The 14,735-nt window shown below is 39.3% G+C and overlaps 1 protein-coding gene across 1 annotated transcript; it reads left to right on the top strand.

Moving 5' to 3' along the window:
• The first annotated feature begins 1,529 nt into the window (after positions 1-1,529).
• LOC146465937 (short/branched chain specific acyl-CoA dehydrogenase, mitochondrial-like) lies at positions 1,530-11,255 on the top strand. The gene is made up of 12 exons (XM_085128262.1): positions 1,530-1,623; positions 2,299-2,497; positions 2,997-3,097; positions 3,851-4,057; positions 4,846-5,016; positions 5,550-5,624; positions 5,825-5,875; positions 6,241-6,333; positions 6,982-7,071; positions 8,245-8,382; positions 9,396-9,495; positions 9,975-11,255. The coding sequence occupies exons 1-12, from the start codon at positions 1,606-1,608 to the stop codon at positions 10,046-10,048; spliced, it is 1,317 nt and encodes a 438-aa protein (XP_084984388.1). The 5' UTR covers positions 1,530-1,605; the 3' UTR covers positions 10,049-11,255.
• The last annotated feature ends 3,480 nt before the right edge of the window (positions 11,256-14,735 follow it).

Below are 14,735 nucleotides of genomic sequence, written 5' to 3'. Positions count from 1 at the left end.
TTTCCAAATGTATCCGCGACTATGCAGTATGCTCGCAACATGTGACCTCAAAATGTTCTGAAAAAAAATTCAGTTGTTTCCCTACTCGGGTATTATATACAAATGAAGTATTTTCATCAACGAAAACGTTGTTTTGCTTCTCAATTTTATTTTCCCCACAAACGTGCAAGTGGAGATTCATAGACGTTCCCACGCCAGGCTTTCTTTATCGCTACGTAGTGCAACTTCAAGTTGAATTGATAAAAACAAATTACAATTGAAGTAAATTAAAACCATTTTAGATTTTAAGGGCTAATTGTAGCCCTTTGTACAAACAGTTGGGCGATTGAAAAAAAATTAATTAATCTCCCATAAAAATGACCATGTTTGCAGAGGGATAAGGCAGGCCAGTTCCTAAATCAACTGTGGTGCTGCGTCAGTAGGGACTGGAATCGAATGTTCGGTTTTATCGATTAACCTTCCTGGGCTGAGTTGCTCGAAGCATGGTTAGCGCTAACTATTGGTTAAGAGGTATTAAAACCTATAGGTTGTCATGGCATTTAACCCGGGTTAGCGCTAACCATGCTTCCAGCAACTGGGCCCTGGGGCCCGTTTCTCGAAGGTCCCGGTAACTTACCGGGCCCGATAATTAATTTTGGTAATAAATGTTTCTTAACAGAAGTCAACTTTTCTTATCTTTGAATGCTAAATTTTAAAATCTTATAACTGTATGAAAACATTGGCCAACTACCATGTCTGTAATCACTGTGTAATCGGCAAAAAAACATTTAAAAATATACTTATCGGGCCCGGTAAGTTACCGGGATGTTCGAGAAACGGGCCCCTGTGCGCTAATTTAATTTTAGACCCATAAGGGTGGACGCTTACTCGAGGTGGGCGCTTACTTGAGGGTGGACGCTTATTATTTTACCGACATTTTCAGCAAGGGAGATATTTTTAGAGAATAACAAAACAAGGGATAAAAAGTTTATTTCGCTTCAACAAGACAAAACAAAGTGCAAAATCTTTCAAACAATATAAAAGTTCATTGACTAGGGTATCTAAAAGCAATTTTGGAACACAACTGACGCTCCTCTTACTTCACGCTGAACTGGTGCAGAAATTTTTTTGCTAGGAGGGGGTGGGCGCTTATTAACGTTTTGGGCTTTCAGTGTGGGCGTTTATTCGAGGTGGGCGCTTATTCGAAGGTGGGGAGTTAATAGAATAAATACGGTAGCTTATTTGGCAACAGTAAAGAGAATCGAATGCTGGCGTTCCAAGCGTTAAAGGCCTTCGTCAGTGGGCTAAAGCTCGAAACGTCGGCACTCGAATTTCTTTCGATTTTTTACTCGTTCTGTATACTGAAACAATCACATAATATGTGAAAGTATGTACACCCAGACGCAGCCCGAATTATCATGCAGAGAAGTCATCATCATCATTATCATCGTCATCTTTATAATTCTGACTATATTTCTACCGTTTTGTCGCTCCCGTCCCAGGCTTCTATTGGATTCAAGGAAAGAGGGAAATACATGGGACAGAGTCCAGAGACTGGATAGACTACGCGGAGGAAGGTAGACGATTCAGGTGTTCGTAAATGAACAGGTAACCATCATCGTCAAAATGGCTGCGTTTCGCAAGGTTTGTAGCTTGTTTCGTTTATTTTCCTTTTCCTTTTATTTCTGGGTTTCAAAGCTTAGATTAGCTGATACGCCGATGTGTAAAAGAATGTACTCCTTAGTAGCCAATTTTCCTGGTTATAAGTAGTAAATGGGGAAAGTACTTGATTCAAACACGTATTCTATATATGAGGAACTTACGCAATACGGTAAATCAAAATTCCAGGAAATTCACTCGAAGCCAACCAAAAAAAAAAAAAAAAATCCTAATTCAAGGGAGTAATCATGCATTATTACATTAGTATGTGGAATCGTCTTGGAGCAGCTGTGTATATTATGAAGTCCTGGTATAGGCGATTTCTGGATAAGGGAATAATTGGCAAAGGTTGGGATAGACCCCTAATTTATTAATTCCCCCTGAGTAACGCAAAACAATAAGAAATAAAGAGATACCACCATCTATTTTGTGGATTTGGCGGGTCCTGTTCGGGTACAGTACTTTTCCCTTATAACCATCATCATCCAGGTCAGTGTGGTCCTCAGAAGGACTGTTGTTGTTGGTTTAAACAAAGTAATATTTATTAAATTATACTTGTGTTACTGGCTTAAAACATATAAGCTTAAAAGTTATTTAATTATTTTAGTAATTTTTTTAAAAAAAAATAATCTCATTCATTTCTTTTAATTGTTCTGATAGATGTTGTCCTTGGTGGCAAGGCCTGTAAGGTCATTTAGAAGTAGCATGCTGGAAGGCGTCAATGGAGGGCATATTTCTCTTTGGTCTGGCCGTTACTTATGCCAAGAAGCAGCACAACCCTTAGAGAGTATTGAAAAAACATTTGTTGCTGGACCACTGACAATGCTTTCTGAAGAGGAAGAAATGATGCGAGACACAGGTAGAATGTTTGCAGATAATGTATCACTATGTCCGTAGGACCTCTGAATGTTCCAGTCAAATCAAGGTTAAGAATAATAGCATGTATGGTCAAATTGGTACAAAATTTGTATGTGAAAGAATCTCATAATTATCATATAAATTTTAAATATTTTTTCAGGTTCTTTTTGCAGTTCAGCTTAAGTTGCACAGACAACTGCAAGGACCTTTCTTCTATTTAATCTTTCATCCGCAGTTCCAATATACATGTATAATTTATTCATATTCATTTGCTCGTCAATCATTCATGGGTATATTACCAACTCAGAATATGACCAGCTCCCAGTTGGCTTGATAGCTCAGTTAGTAGAGCACTGCACCAGCATCATAGAGGTCATGGGTTCAAATCCTGTTCAAGCCCGAATTTTTTTTTCAGGTTTCTTCTCACAACCAATTAAGTTGTGCAAACAACTACAAGAACCTTTTTTTTTTATTTAATTTTAGTCTTGTTTCATTTTTAGTTGCTAGGTTTGCTACTGAAAAAATACAGCCATTAGTATCAGAAATGGACCAGAATTCTGAAATGGATAAGTCCGTCATCACAGGCATGTTTGAGCAAGGGGTAGGTTTAACCCATCATCACTGCTTAGCTTAAGAATCAGAAAGATTTCAAGAATGGTTTAGTGGAAAAAGAGGCACAAGTGGTCATTTTAATTATTAGTTGATAACATAAAAAGGTACCTTAAAATATAATGGTAGTAAACTGATTAACTAAACTTTCTTCTGTGATGGGTTTTCTATTAACATTGTACTTGGGACATCGCTGAAACTGCTGAAACCAGTTAGCTGAATACTGATTATCTGTGATCTTTTCCAGTAAACATATGCACTACTGAGAATGTGGTCTAAACTGGTTCATTTAAATCGATCAAAAGTGTCAATCAAAACTGACGATAAGTAGTTTGAAATCACTGCCAATATAAATGTTTGTCACTGTAACATATAGTCTATTCATGATCTCAACCAACCTACACATAACAAACCCATGAGTTGATGAGAATAGGCAAGACCTCGATACTGGTGTCTACCTTCCCTACTCTTTTTCAACAAATATGACATAGGTTATTTTACTAAGGCCGAACTGAAGTCAAAAATTGACCCCAGTGGTTACAGGTATGGTTAGAACGGAACCTGTGGTCTCCCACTCTTCAGGCTGGTACATTCCCAACCAGATAAATCCAGACAGATGTTAGATTTTGGTTACTCTCAAAAAAGGAAGTTGCCAAAATTACTATTGTTGTTGAAATACTTACCCAACCAAACTTGGGTTTTAACATTACTGTTCTTATTTTTCTTTTTCTCCTTTTTTTTTCAGTTAATGGGAATTGAAATTGATGCAGAACATGGTGGAACAAACTCGTCCTTCTTTGTGTCATGCCTTGTAGTTGAAGAACTTGCCAAGATCGATCCAGCTGTCAGTGTGATGTGCGATGTACAAAATACACTGATTGTCACACTGTTCAGGAAATATGGTACACCTGAACAACAAGCAGACTACTTGCCACAGCTAGCTCAGAATATGGTAAGTTGTCGGCTTTGATAGTAAGATAGTGAGATGCCTTCCTTCTGGCACTTTGCAAAACCATGCAGTAAAAATGTACATTTGTAAATATGGTAATACATTAAGCCCCAGAACAAGTTTGTTGCTCTTGCTGTTCTTGCTTCTTGGAGCACCCACCCCTTCACCCCCCAACTCCCCCTCTCCCCCTCCCCCCCTCCCCCCCCCCCCCCACACACACTTGGCTTGGTTCTTCAAACCCTAACACTATTTCAGACTAAAATATGTAATTTTCCAGTACACCTTTTCCAACCTTGTTCCCAGGGTCCCTCCTCTTCACATCCCAGGGACATGGGACGTGAAGAGGAGAGACCCTGGGAATGAGGTTGCCCCTTTTTATACCTGGCCTCTAAAATTCATTCCCATTTTCAGACCTGGGGCCAGTTGTTCGAAAGCTGATTAATGCTAATCCACGATTAAAAGTTAATCTAGGTTTTCATCTTGCTTGTTTAAAATGGTTGTAAAGGCCAATTTCAAGCTAAAGGTTAAGAAAAGTCTAAGGCAAAACTGACAGACAAAAATTTTTTGGGAGAATCGTTATTAATTATAAATTAAACTCACATCAAAGTTCACGTTAATCCGGGATTAGCTTAATCGGGCTTTGAACAACTGGGCCCCGGTCATTAGCATCCATACCCATTTTCAGACTTTCAGACCAAAATGGTTAAAATTTATACCCTTTTTCAGAAAAACTGGCCTTTAATTTTATTGAGACCAGATAATTTTTAAGACTTTAATTTTTCTCTTTCAAGGTGGGAAGCTTTTGCCTTTCTGAGGTTGGCTCTGGAAGTGATGCTTTTGCTCTGGAAACAAAAGCTGAAAAGAAGGGCGATTACTATGTGATAAATGGCTCAAAAATGTGGATTACAAACGCTGAGCATGCAGGAGTTTATCTTGTGTTTGCTAATGTTGCCCCTGAAAAGGTAAAAAGGAAATGTTACAAATTATTTTTTTCTCAGTGCGTGAGTGGGTGGAATTCTGTAAGTCATACGATTTGATTGGTTCTGTTCATGGACAGACTTTTTTGATCTGCCCGCAAATTTTTTGCATGATTTGTTTCAAGACCTGGGCCTTGTTTTCTTGTGGAAAAAGATAAAAATGTTATTACTATGAAATGATGTTATCACTACAAGGGCACCTAAAGGTGTATTTTTTAAGAAAAAAATGTTGACGCAGGATTGCACAACTTTCATGTATCATTTGAAGGGGTGCCTGGAAAAAAGCCCCAAGTGACTTCTGATAAATTGCTAGATTCAACTTTGAAATTGCCTTGTATTTGCTTGTGAAACGAAAGGAGAACTTGACTTTACATCAAAAGTCACTTAGGGCCTTATTTCATGCACCCTTTCACTTCATTCACAAGAAAATCGTAATTCATCTACAAGGCAATCTATTATGTTTTAGTAAACGACTTTTATTTATGAAATATTTACTCAAGTTTAATTTTTTTCCTCAGGGCTACAAAGGAATTACAACATTTATAGTCCCACCGGATACTGAAGGGCTGTCACTTGGTAAGAAGGAAGATAAGGTAAGTTACTTTGTTTTAGTAGTGAAAACCACCAGACGTTTGTTTAATTAGGTTAATTTAACTTAATTAATTAATTTAATTAATTAATAATTTAGGTTAATTAAACCGTCCATTTATTCAACATTTCACAAACTCCGAATGAGCAGCATGGAAATTCCAAGTTGATGCTAAATAACTCATTATTTTCTGTTTTATTGCAGCTTGGAATAAGAGCATCATCAACTTGTCCTGTCCACTTTGATAACATGAAGGTGAGCAGTTTTTTATGGAACTCTGCATCTTGATGATCATTGAAAACTAACTACTTAAGAAGGAATGTACTTGAGAAAAAATTTCCAATCCCCCCTCTCAACAAAGGTGTTTTGATTTGGACCTCTTTGCCTACCCTCTGGAAATTCCAAGTTAGCTTACAGTCAATGTACATCTCGTGTGACCACAATTTTTGAAATTTATGTCAGTTTTGAATATTGCCAGCAAGATTCAGAGTTTCCGTAGAAATTTCCATTATTTATTGATGGTATAAAGGGATGAATTTTGTGAGAACAGAGCTTTTCCCGCTTGCAGTCTCGATGAAACATGACAGTTACTGGAACCGAATCTTTCTAAAATTCTGTAGGTACATGAAAGTATGATTCTTGGGCAAGTTGGTCATGGGTACAAGTATGCTATTGAGTGCCTCAATGAAGGACGCATTGGGATTGGAGCTCAGGTCAGTGATTGACAGCTGCTATTTACATTCTATGCTTTGTTGTTTTTAAGGGGGCTGGGGTGGAGTCTGTGCTAAAGTATGATATCCCGCCAAATTTTAAAAATATTGGTTCTCAAACAGTGCACGTTCTTAGATTCTGAACACAAAATCGGGCTTACGAGCAACCACTTGTATTTGTATTAGAAATATTATTTCTTTGATTTCTGAACAAAATTTAAGGTCAAACAAAATTAGGAGTTTGTCTTTTCAAACTTATTAATAAGTCATGGAGTGAAAACAAAGGAAATCACTTCTTTGAAGGAGGTTTGGAAAAGTGATCTTAATTGTCCTAAAAGTTTGTGAACTTTTTCTTTGAATAATTTTTCCAAGAATCGTTAATGGTTTGAGAAGCTATATCAAACAAAAGAGTGTTTCATCTGGTTTTTAAACACCTTAAAGTTGGTTACAAAAACCTCAGCTGTGCCTCGCTTTTGCAACCCCCTTCTTGGTGTTTGGAAATTGGATGAAACAGTCTTCCTCGTGTTTCATATATTATTCAACATGGGTCAGTCCATGACAATGATATACACAGTGGTCAGGGAAAAGGGCCATCTGTGTCCTTGGTTTTCATTAGTTGTGATCATGCTGTACATTCATGCATGTTATTAGATGCTTGGACTTGCTCAAGGCTGTCTGAACTGCACTGTCCCATATACACATGAAAGAAAACAGTTTGGTCAGAAGATCTGGGACTTTCAGGTAAAAATAAAATATTCTTAGATTGTGGAAATAGTACTAAACATAACTGAATCGACGCTTAGACAATGGATGCAATGTCTTATGATCCTAGTAAATTAGTAAATAACCTTTACAGTGAACCTTCTTTTTAAGGCGAAAACCATTGAGATCATGATGCTTTTCATTCAATAGGAACACAAGAAACATGTTATTCATCGGCCTAGGTCGGTCCATATTGAGAAAAACTGTGCCCTCTTTCTTGAGTACGGAGGTTCAGCCTGCGGCCTCGGGCCGTACTCAAGAAAGGGGGCACAATTTTTCCCAATACGTACCGGCCTAGGCCGATGAATAACATTTTTATTTTTCCACAAGAAAACAAGGCCCAGGTTTTGCAAAAACTCGCCCAGGTTCGCGGCCAAGAGCGAAGAATACCACCCTCTGGCGGAACCAATCAGATTGCATGATTTACAGAATTCCGCCCTCTGCCAGAACCAATCAGATTGCATGATTTACAGAATTCCACCCTCTGCCGGAACCAATCAGATTGCATGATTTACAGAGTTCCGCCCTCTGCCAGAACCAATCAGATTGCATGATTTACAGAATTCCACCCTCTGCCGGAACCAATCAGATTGCATGATTTACAGAGTTCCGCCCTCTGCCAGAACCAATCAGATTGCATGATTTACAGAGTTCCGCCCTCTGCCAGAACCAATCAGATTGCATGATTTACAGAGTTCCACCCTCTGCCGGAACCAATCAGATTGCATGATTTACAGAGTTCCGCCCTCTGCCGGAACCAATCAGATTGCATGATTTGCAGAATTCCGCCCACTCATACGCCGAGAAAATAAAAATGAGATGAAAGCATCAGCTTTGCCTACAGAAGAGGCATTATTTTTTCACTCGAGCTTGCCTCCGCTCGCCTGAAAAACGCACAAAATAACGCCTGTTCCGCAGGCTTGCATCATCCCAGTATATTGACGGTTTTTAGGAGATTGTTCATCTTTCAATCCCCTCCTCATCGTCGCCATTGTTAGTCTTACCTCTGGTTCCGACTCCCTGTATTTTGGTACTGCAGTGCTGAACAAAATTAAAGGAACATTGTTGATGTCTCAAACGACTGCTCTTGGTAGTTGTTTTCACGTCGCTAATGGTTGAATAACAGTGTTTATATTTCGATCGTTTTTACAGGCCGTTAATCATCAACTCGCACACGTGTTGACACAGATTGAAGCTGCGAGGCTGTTGGTTTACAATGCAGCGCGGCGGAAAGAGGCTGGACTCTCCTTCCTACGGGAAGCTGCCATGGCAAAGTACTTTGCGGGAGAGGTATATCTGTATGAATGTAGTTACAGACACGGTAGACCTGGGGCTCGTTTCTTGAAAGTTCCGGTAACTTACCGGGCCCGATAAATGATTTTAGTGATACATGTTTCTTAACAGAAGTCGATTTTTGTTAGCTTTGAATACTAAATTTTAAAATCTTATAATTCTATGAAAACATTGGCCAAGTACCATGCCTGTAATCACTGTGTAATCGCCGAAAAAACATTTAAAAATATACTTATCGGGCCAGGTAAGTTACCGGAACTTTCGAGAAAAAGGGCCCCAGCACCCTTTAAAAGCTCTATCTTAAAGGACCCTGATAACCTGGAGCTGTATTGTACATGTATTTTCCTCTCCCAAGCCTAATTTAAATAGCAGAGCTCTGCAATCAGTTTTAGAAATCCTACTTCCCCCCATTTTTGTAACTGCACAGAGGTAGTGGCCAACACGAAAGCCTTGCTCCTTTGGCTACTACGCACTTCTTCCCTAGAAGGTAAAATCACTTATATAATGCTCTGCATGTTTATTTTCTTACCTTAAAAATATATTGTATTTCGAATAAGTGTGAATAAAATTGAATTGAATTGAATTGCATTGTTTTTTTAAGACGTAAGACGTTGCGAATGTTGCAGGTCGCCCCTGTAGTTAAACCGTAACCAAAGTAGAAAGATTGGGGATAACGTAAAAACCAGCCAGACTTCGGAGCGAGGCACCAGTACCAGTGAGTGGTGTCTCGTTTCTCGCGAGACGCGATCCTTGTCTCGAGAGACGCGACTCTCGTCTCTCAACGCGAGAGTCTCGTCTCTCGAGACGAGCATCTTGTCTCGCGAGAGTCATTGACGTTCTTGGGGGAGGAATGCGTGACGAGCCCAAATAGCGTGTGAGTAGGAGTCTATATGGCCGTGTCACTGAATGAAAAATTTGTCTATCATTATTAGTGTCCCAATTAGTCTACCTAGGCTAAATACATTGACACATTAATAAAGGTTTTACTTACTTACTAACTTTTTAACCAGGTGGCTGCCTTGACTACGTCGAAGTGTGTCGAGATCATGGGAGGTGTTGGCTTCTCCAAACAGTATCCAGTGGAGAAGTTCTACCGCGACTGTAAAATAGGTCAGTGCCTTGCTGTTTGAGTCTTCCTATGGCAGTTTTTACTGGAGTTTGTTAAAACTAAACCCAAAGTAATCACTAATTAATCACCAACCTATCAGAACGGACGTAAACAACGCAACGGACCTACCAGAACTCGAAGTAAATTCGTGTAACCGGCTCCAGGCGCGGGAAAGTGAGTGCGGGCAACGATTAATTTGGGTTTTTTTCTTTCTCATTGGTTGAAAAATTGGCGCATGTTTTTCCAACCAATCACAGTGCATAGTAAAGCAAGACCAAAGCAAACGCATATTACTTTTTTTCACTCAATATTGAAAACCGCCTTAGATGAATGCAAGATATTCACGTTCTCTGAAGCCTTCTTTTACTGTTATAAGCTTGGAGTTCATGTCTGCCCTAATTTTACTCTGTTTGTAACCAAGTTAAAATTAAGCTAGAAACTTAATATTTTCGCGGCACTTTCTTGTTTCTCTTTCTTACAGGTGCCATTTACGAGGGAACCTCCAATATTCAACTATCGACGATCGCCAAAAATATGAAAGAATTTGAACCTTAAGGAAAAGATCTCAGTTTTTTACAGAGAAGTGATTAATGGAATATGTCGGCTCTGAATTCACTTCCTGTGGTGACACTGAGAAGCAAAGCATCTCATTGTAATTATTCTTATGGGAAACTTCTACAAAGATCAAAAGAAATGAAGAACCAACTTTACCATGGGAAAATACAACTGCCAAGATATGGCTTCCTTTTCGTGTCTTCTGGATTTAGGATTTTGTCCACGTACTCAAAAGTCACAACCATGTTGGACAAATGTTTTCAGGGTTGTTGGGGAAAGCGTGATAATATACATTGGACCACCTCAAAGTCAGTGGACATCGCCGTAAACTGAAATCTCTATAAGGCGGATGACGTTATTTTAATTCGATTGGGTGGCGCAGCCTGAATTTTACATGTTTGTTATTAATAATATTGAACTCTTTTCAAGGCGGTCAACTGTCTAACCGCGGACAAATAGGTATCGCTGTTGACGGGGATGTGGGGGGGGGGGGGGGGGTCGGATACTAAGTAACAGGCTATACGGGGTGGCACCGTCCGAATGGAGTTGCCCTTTTCACCTCGTACTATTCCGTTAGAAAGGGTTGTGGAATAAAAAAATTTACAGGGAAGGACGAATAGACTGTGCCCCGAAATGTAAGCAATTAACCCTTTAACCCCTAATATCAAAGGAAAAATTCTGCTTTCTTGTCCCAATACTTTTCTTATAAAGGTACTGGGGAGAAGTTATTAAAATATCAAGAAAATTCACCTTGGGTGTTCATATCCTTAATTCTCATGTCCTCAGGGGTTGAATAAGCACTGATATTACAAGGAGAAATTTGATGCTGATCATTGTTAGGGCTTATTGAATTACTCAGAAAGAGTAGCAAAAACAAAGCAAAAGTTCCTAGCACAAATTACAACTCGAAGATTACACTTGTTGCCGGAAAAAAGATGCTTTGGTTACCTTTGAGTAGCGAAACAGGGATGCACCTTTTTAGTTCTATATACGTGAAAGAGTTATCTTTTCGATATTCATCGCTGTATTTATATTTATTTTAATTGATGCTTTTCAAGGGTATATAACGTATAAAGAGACAAAACATTTGGTATTCTATTATTGTAGGCGAAATTTTGGAAATGTAGTCTACGTGAAGATGATAACACCAGGGTGTGGAAATAAGATCATAATAAAGTGAATGGCTTGGCCATGAACGTGAAACTAAGTTAGTAAAATTAGTTGAAAAGAAAAAAAGAGAGGGAGAAGGTGCTTGCTCGCCGGCTTAGAGAATTTTTGTGTGGAGCGCGATCGGGTAAAATGAAAGTGAGGGGAATTTCTCCTTCATTTCCCTTTCGCTTAGCACCTAATACTTTTACTGTGGTGAACTAGCGGAAGGTGTAGTGATACTGGGAATCTTGTGATAGACTAGCTTGGCGTTTCATTTCTGTGACCGGGTGAAACAAAGAAACCTGCGCCGTTCAGGGCCCCTGCCTTTTTCTTTCACCGGTTAAAGTTTCTATTCCCTGTCACTAAATTCCTATAAGTCTGGTCGAAGACAGGATAACTTGCCAGCGATCCTACTGTTGTAACCAGGGCCAATGTTTTTGGGCGAGAGATTAACGTAAGCGGGAAGCAGATGTTTTCATCTGCCGTTTGAAACAATAGGTAAAAAGACGGCTGCATTAATGCGCAAACTCTGTCTCTTTTAGGGTGTTTGCACAAGAAAGTTTCCTTGACAAATTAAACCGATTGTAGGGCTGACACTATGTCCGTAGTGTCAGCCCTGCAATCAGTTTGGTTTGTTTACACGTAAAGTGACGTCTGGCACGCGCAATTTTCTACTAAAAGAGATCCGGCAACGAAATGTGTTCAGAAAGGTTTGTTTGTGTGTCATGTGGTCCCCTGCATTCAACAATTTCGTAATTCCTTGACGAGTTTGCATTTGACAATCTCGTGTGAGCGATAAAACCTGTCAAGTTTTTCTTTCATAAGTCTCCTTGTTCAAACATTGCGAAATATTTGTTCAGCAAGGGAAACATGCCAAGGAAAATTTGTCGAGCAGCTTAACTTGTTCCTGTGAAATTACAGCAAGTTTTCCAAGAAAATTTTTTTGTATTACACATTTTACTTTTTCGGGTGCAATCAGCTTGAGAAAATAACGTTCTCCCGCCTTGTTAAAAAACTGACAAAAACGTGGCCAGGTGTAGCCATCAGTTGCTCGAGTGATTAAAAAGCACGTTTTAAAATTACACATTTTATTTTCTTGTACGTACGTCGAAATTTGGCACTTTTTTCCTTGACAGAACTGCTTGTTCACAAAAACTGGCAAGAACGTTGTCACCTCGCCAAGGAAAACCTGAATTTTGATTAGCGAAAGTTGCTCGTGTGATTAAAAAGCAATTGCAAGTTTTTCTTGGAAGTTTTTAAATGATGCATTTTATTTTGTTTTGTTTGCATCCTTGACAAGCTCCTTGTTAAAAAAATTGCAAAACCGTTGTTCATAATGACTGTTATAAAATCCAATATTTCGAAAGGCACAGTGTTGACACTGAGCCCTTCAAGTTCCTCCGGCAATGTCTCTAAAGGAAAAAGACGAGTTACATATCATAGTGAGAGGGACACAATTTAAAACCAACTAAATGAAAACAAAAGACCTCACATATTGAAATTTTAAAATGCGATAAAATCTGCATAATACTTTAAATAGAGCACGAAAAACGAAAAAGAAAAAAACTCAGTTTCATTTCTCCGATGAATGACTAAAAATTTATCAGTTAGACCTCTCTCGATGAGGTATTCGCCATCCATTTGTCACCATTTGGTTTCTTCTATGTATTATTCATAACAACGATCGATTGCATTGTACACCATGTATATCCGCATGCTTTTGGCTTTGCTGTCCATGTGATGAGTAATACTGAGTCTTGTTTCGCTGGTAGAATACATGACACCGATCTCGAATCTCTTTACGGTGACCAAATTACCATATTAACTCTGCTGATAAAAGCAAACATTCGTTTCCACTCTACTAGAAACGAACCCCCTTATCTGCTTAGGGGCTGTTTCACATGAGGGGAGGAAGATCCTAGCACTAGGAAGATCCTAGAGGGCGGATCATCCTAGCGCCATATGTTTTCTCTATTCACTTTACATGCAAGAAGTTGTACTTGGTCCTAGCGCTAGGATCTTCCTAGAGATAGGAACTTCCCAGCTGAGAGATAGGAAGATCCTAGCACCATGTAAACTGGCAAGAACGTTGCCACCTCGCCCAGGAAAACTTGAATGTTGAGTAGTGAAAGTTGCTCGTGTGATTAAAAAGCAATTGCAAGTTTTCCTTGGAAGTGACGCATTTTATTATGTTGTGTGTGCATCGTTGACAAGCTATTTGTTCAAAAATTGGCAAAACCGTTGTTCACATTGACTGTCATAAAATCCAATACTTCTAAAGGCACAGTGTTGACACAGCCGGAGACCTTCTTGTTCTTCCTGGTTATTACAGACAATGACTCTAAAGGTAAAAGACGAGTTACATTTTATAGTGAGGGGGATACAAATAATTATTTAAAACCAACTAAATGAAAACAAAAACGTCACATATTGAAATTTTAAAATGCGATAAAATCTGCATAATAATTTAAATAGAGCACGAAAAACGAAAAAGAAAAAAACTCAGTTTCATTTCTCCGATGAATGACTAAAAATTTATCAGTTAGACCTCTCTCGATGAGGTATTCGCCATCCATTTGTCGCCATTTGGTTTCTTCTATGTATTATTCATAACAACGATCGATTGCGTTGTACACCATGTATATCCGCATGCTTTTGGCTTTGCTGTCCATGTGATGAGTAATACTGAGTCTTGTTTCGCTGGTAGAATACATGACACCGATCTCGAATCTCTTTACGGTGACCAAATTACCATATCAACTCTGCTGATAAAAGCAAACATTCGTTTCCACTCTACTAGAAACGAACCCCCTTATCTACTTAGGGGCTGTTTACATGGAGGGAGGAAGATCCTAGCACTAGGAAGATCCCAGAGGGCGGATCATCCTAGCGCCATATGTTTTCTCTATTCAATTTACATGCAAAAAGTTGTACTTGGCCCTAGCGCTAGGATCTTCCAAGAGAAAGGAACTTCCTAGCTGAGAGATAGGAAGATCCTAGCACCATTTTAACTACTTTCGCTCGGAAGAATCTAATACTAGGGACAAAAAGAACAAACATGTCGGCAGCCGGGCGTTCAGCTGCTCAAGGCCGACAGTTATGCTTCTTTTCCTTCTCCACTTGATAACCACTTCGACCGAAATTTCTCATTGTAAAGCAAGCGAAAAGTTTTTCCGCCCTCTAGGATCTTCCTAGTGCTAGGATCTTCCTCCCTTCATGTAAACAGCCCCTTAGTTGTAAGTTTCTTAGGTGTTTGGCACATCGCACCTTTCTTTGTTGAATGGCTAACAGGGCTCGATAGCAAGTCGGAATTCTGGAGAAATCAATCCTTAAATAAATAGGTAAATGAAAACGCCATGACAGGAATATATGGCAGTTGCGAGCTCCGGCAGTTGTACGCTGTCATATGGTAGTGAGGTAGTGACCATATGGCAGAAGCTGATTACCTGGAGAAACCACCTGTTTTGGTGCTAGCGCGCGCAAATCACTTGTCGCACGCGCGCAGGCCAGTAATTACACTACTGTTAACCCTGAAGGA

This window comes from Pavona decussata, unplaced genomic scaffold (genome assembly GCF_977016875.1).
Source record: "Pavona decussata unplaced genomic scaffold, jaPavDecu1.1 SCAFFOLD_155, whole genome shotgun sequence".
NCBI classification, from domain to species: Eukaryota; Metazoa; Cnidaria; class Anthozoa; order Scleractinia; family Agariciidae; genus Pavona; species Pavona decussata.
The sequence above is the reverse complement of the archived record's forward strand: the minus strand, read 5'-3'. Positions and strand labels throughout refer to the sequence as shown.

Bases quoted from the DNA above. Each gene is read 5' to 3' on its own strand.
- LOC146465937 (XM_085128262.1), top strand. The intron at 5,017-5,549 runs GTAAAAAGGAAA...TTTTTTCCTCAG, and splicing joins CTAATGTTGCCCCTGAAAAG to GGCTACAAAGGAATTACAAC. The intron at 9,496-9,974 runs GTCAGTGCCTTG...TCTTTCTTACAG, and splicing joins CTACCGCGACTGTAAAATAG to GTGCCATTTACGAGGGAACC.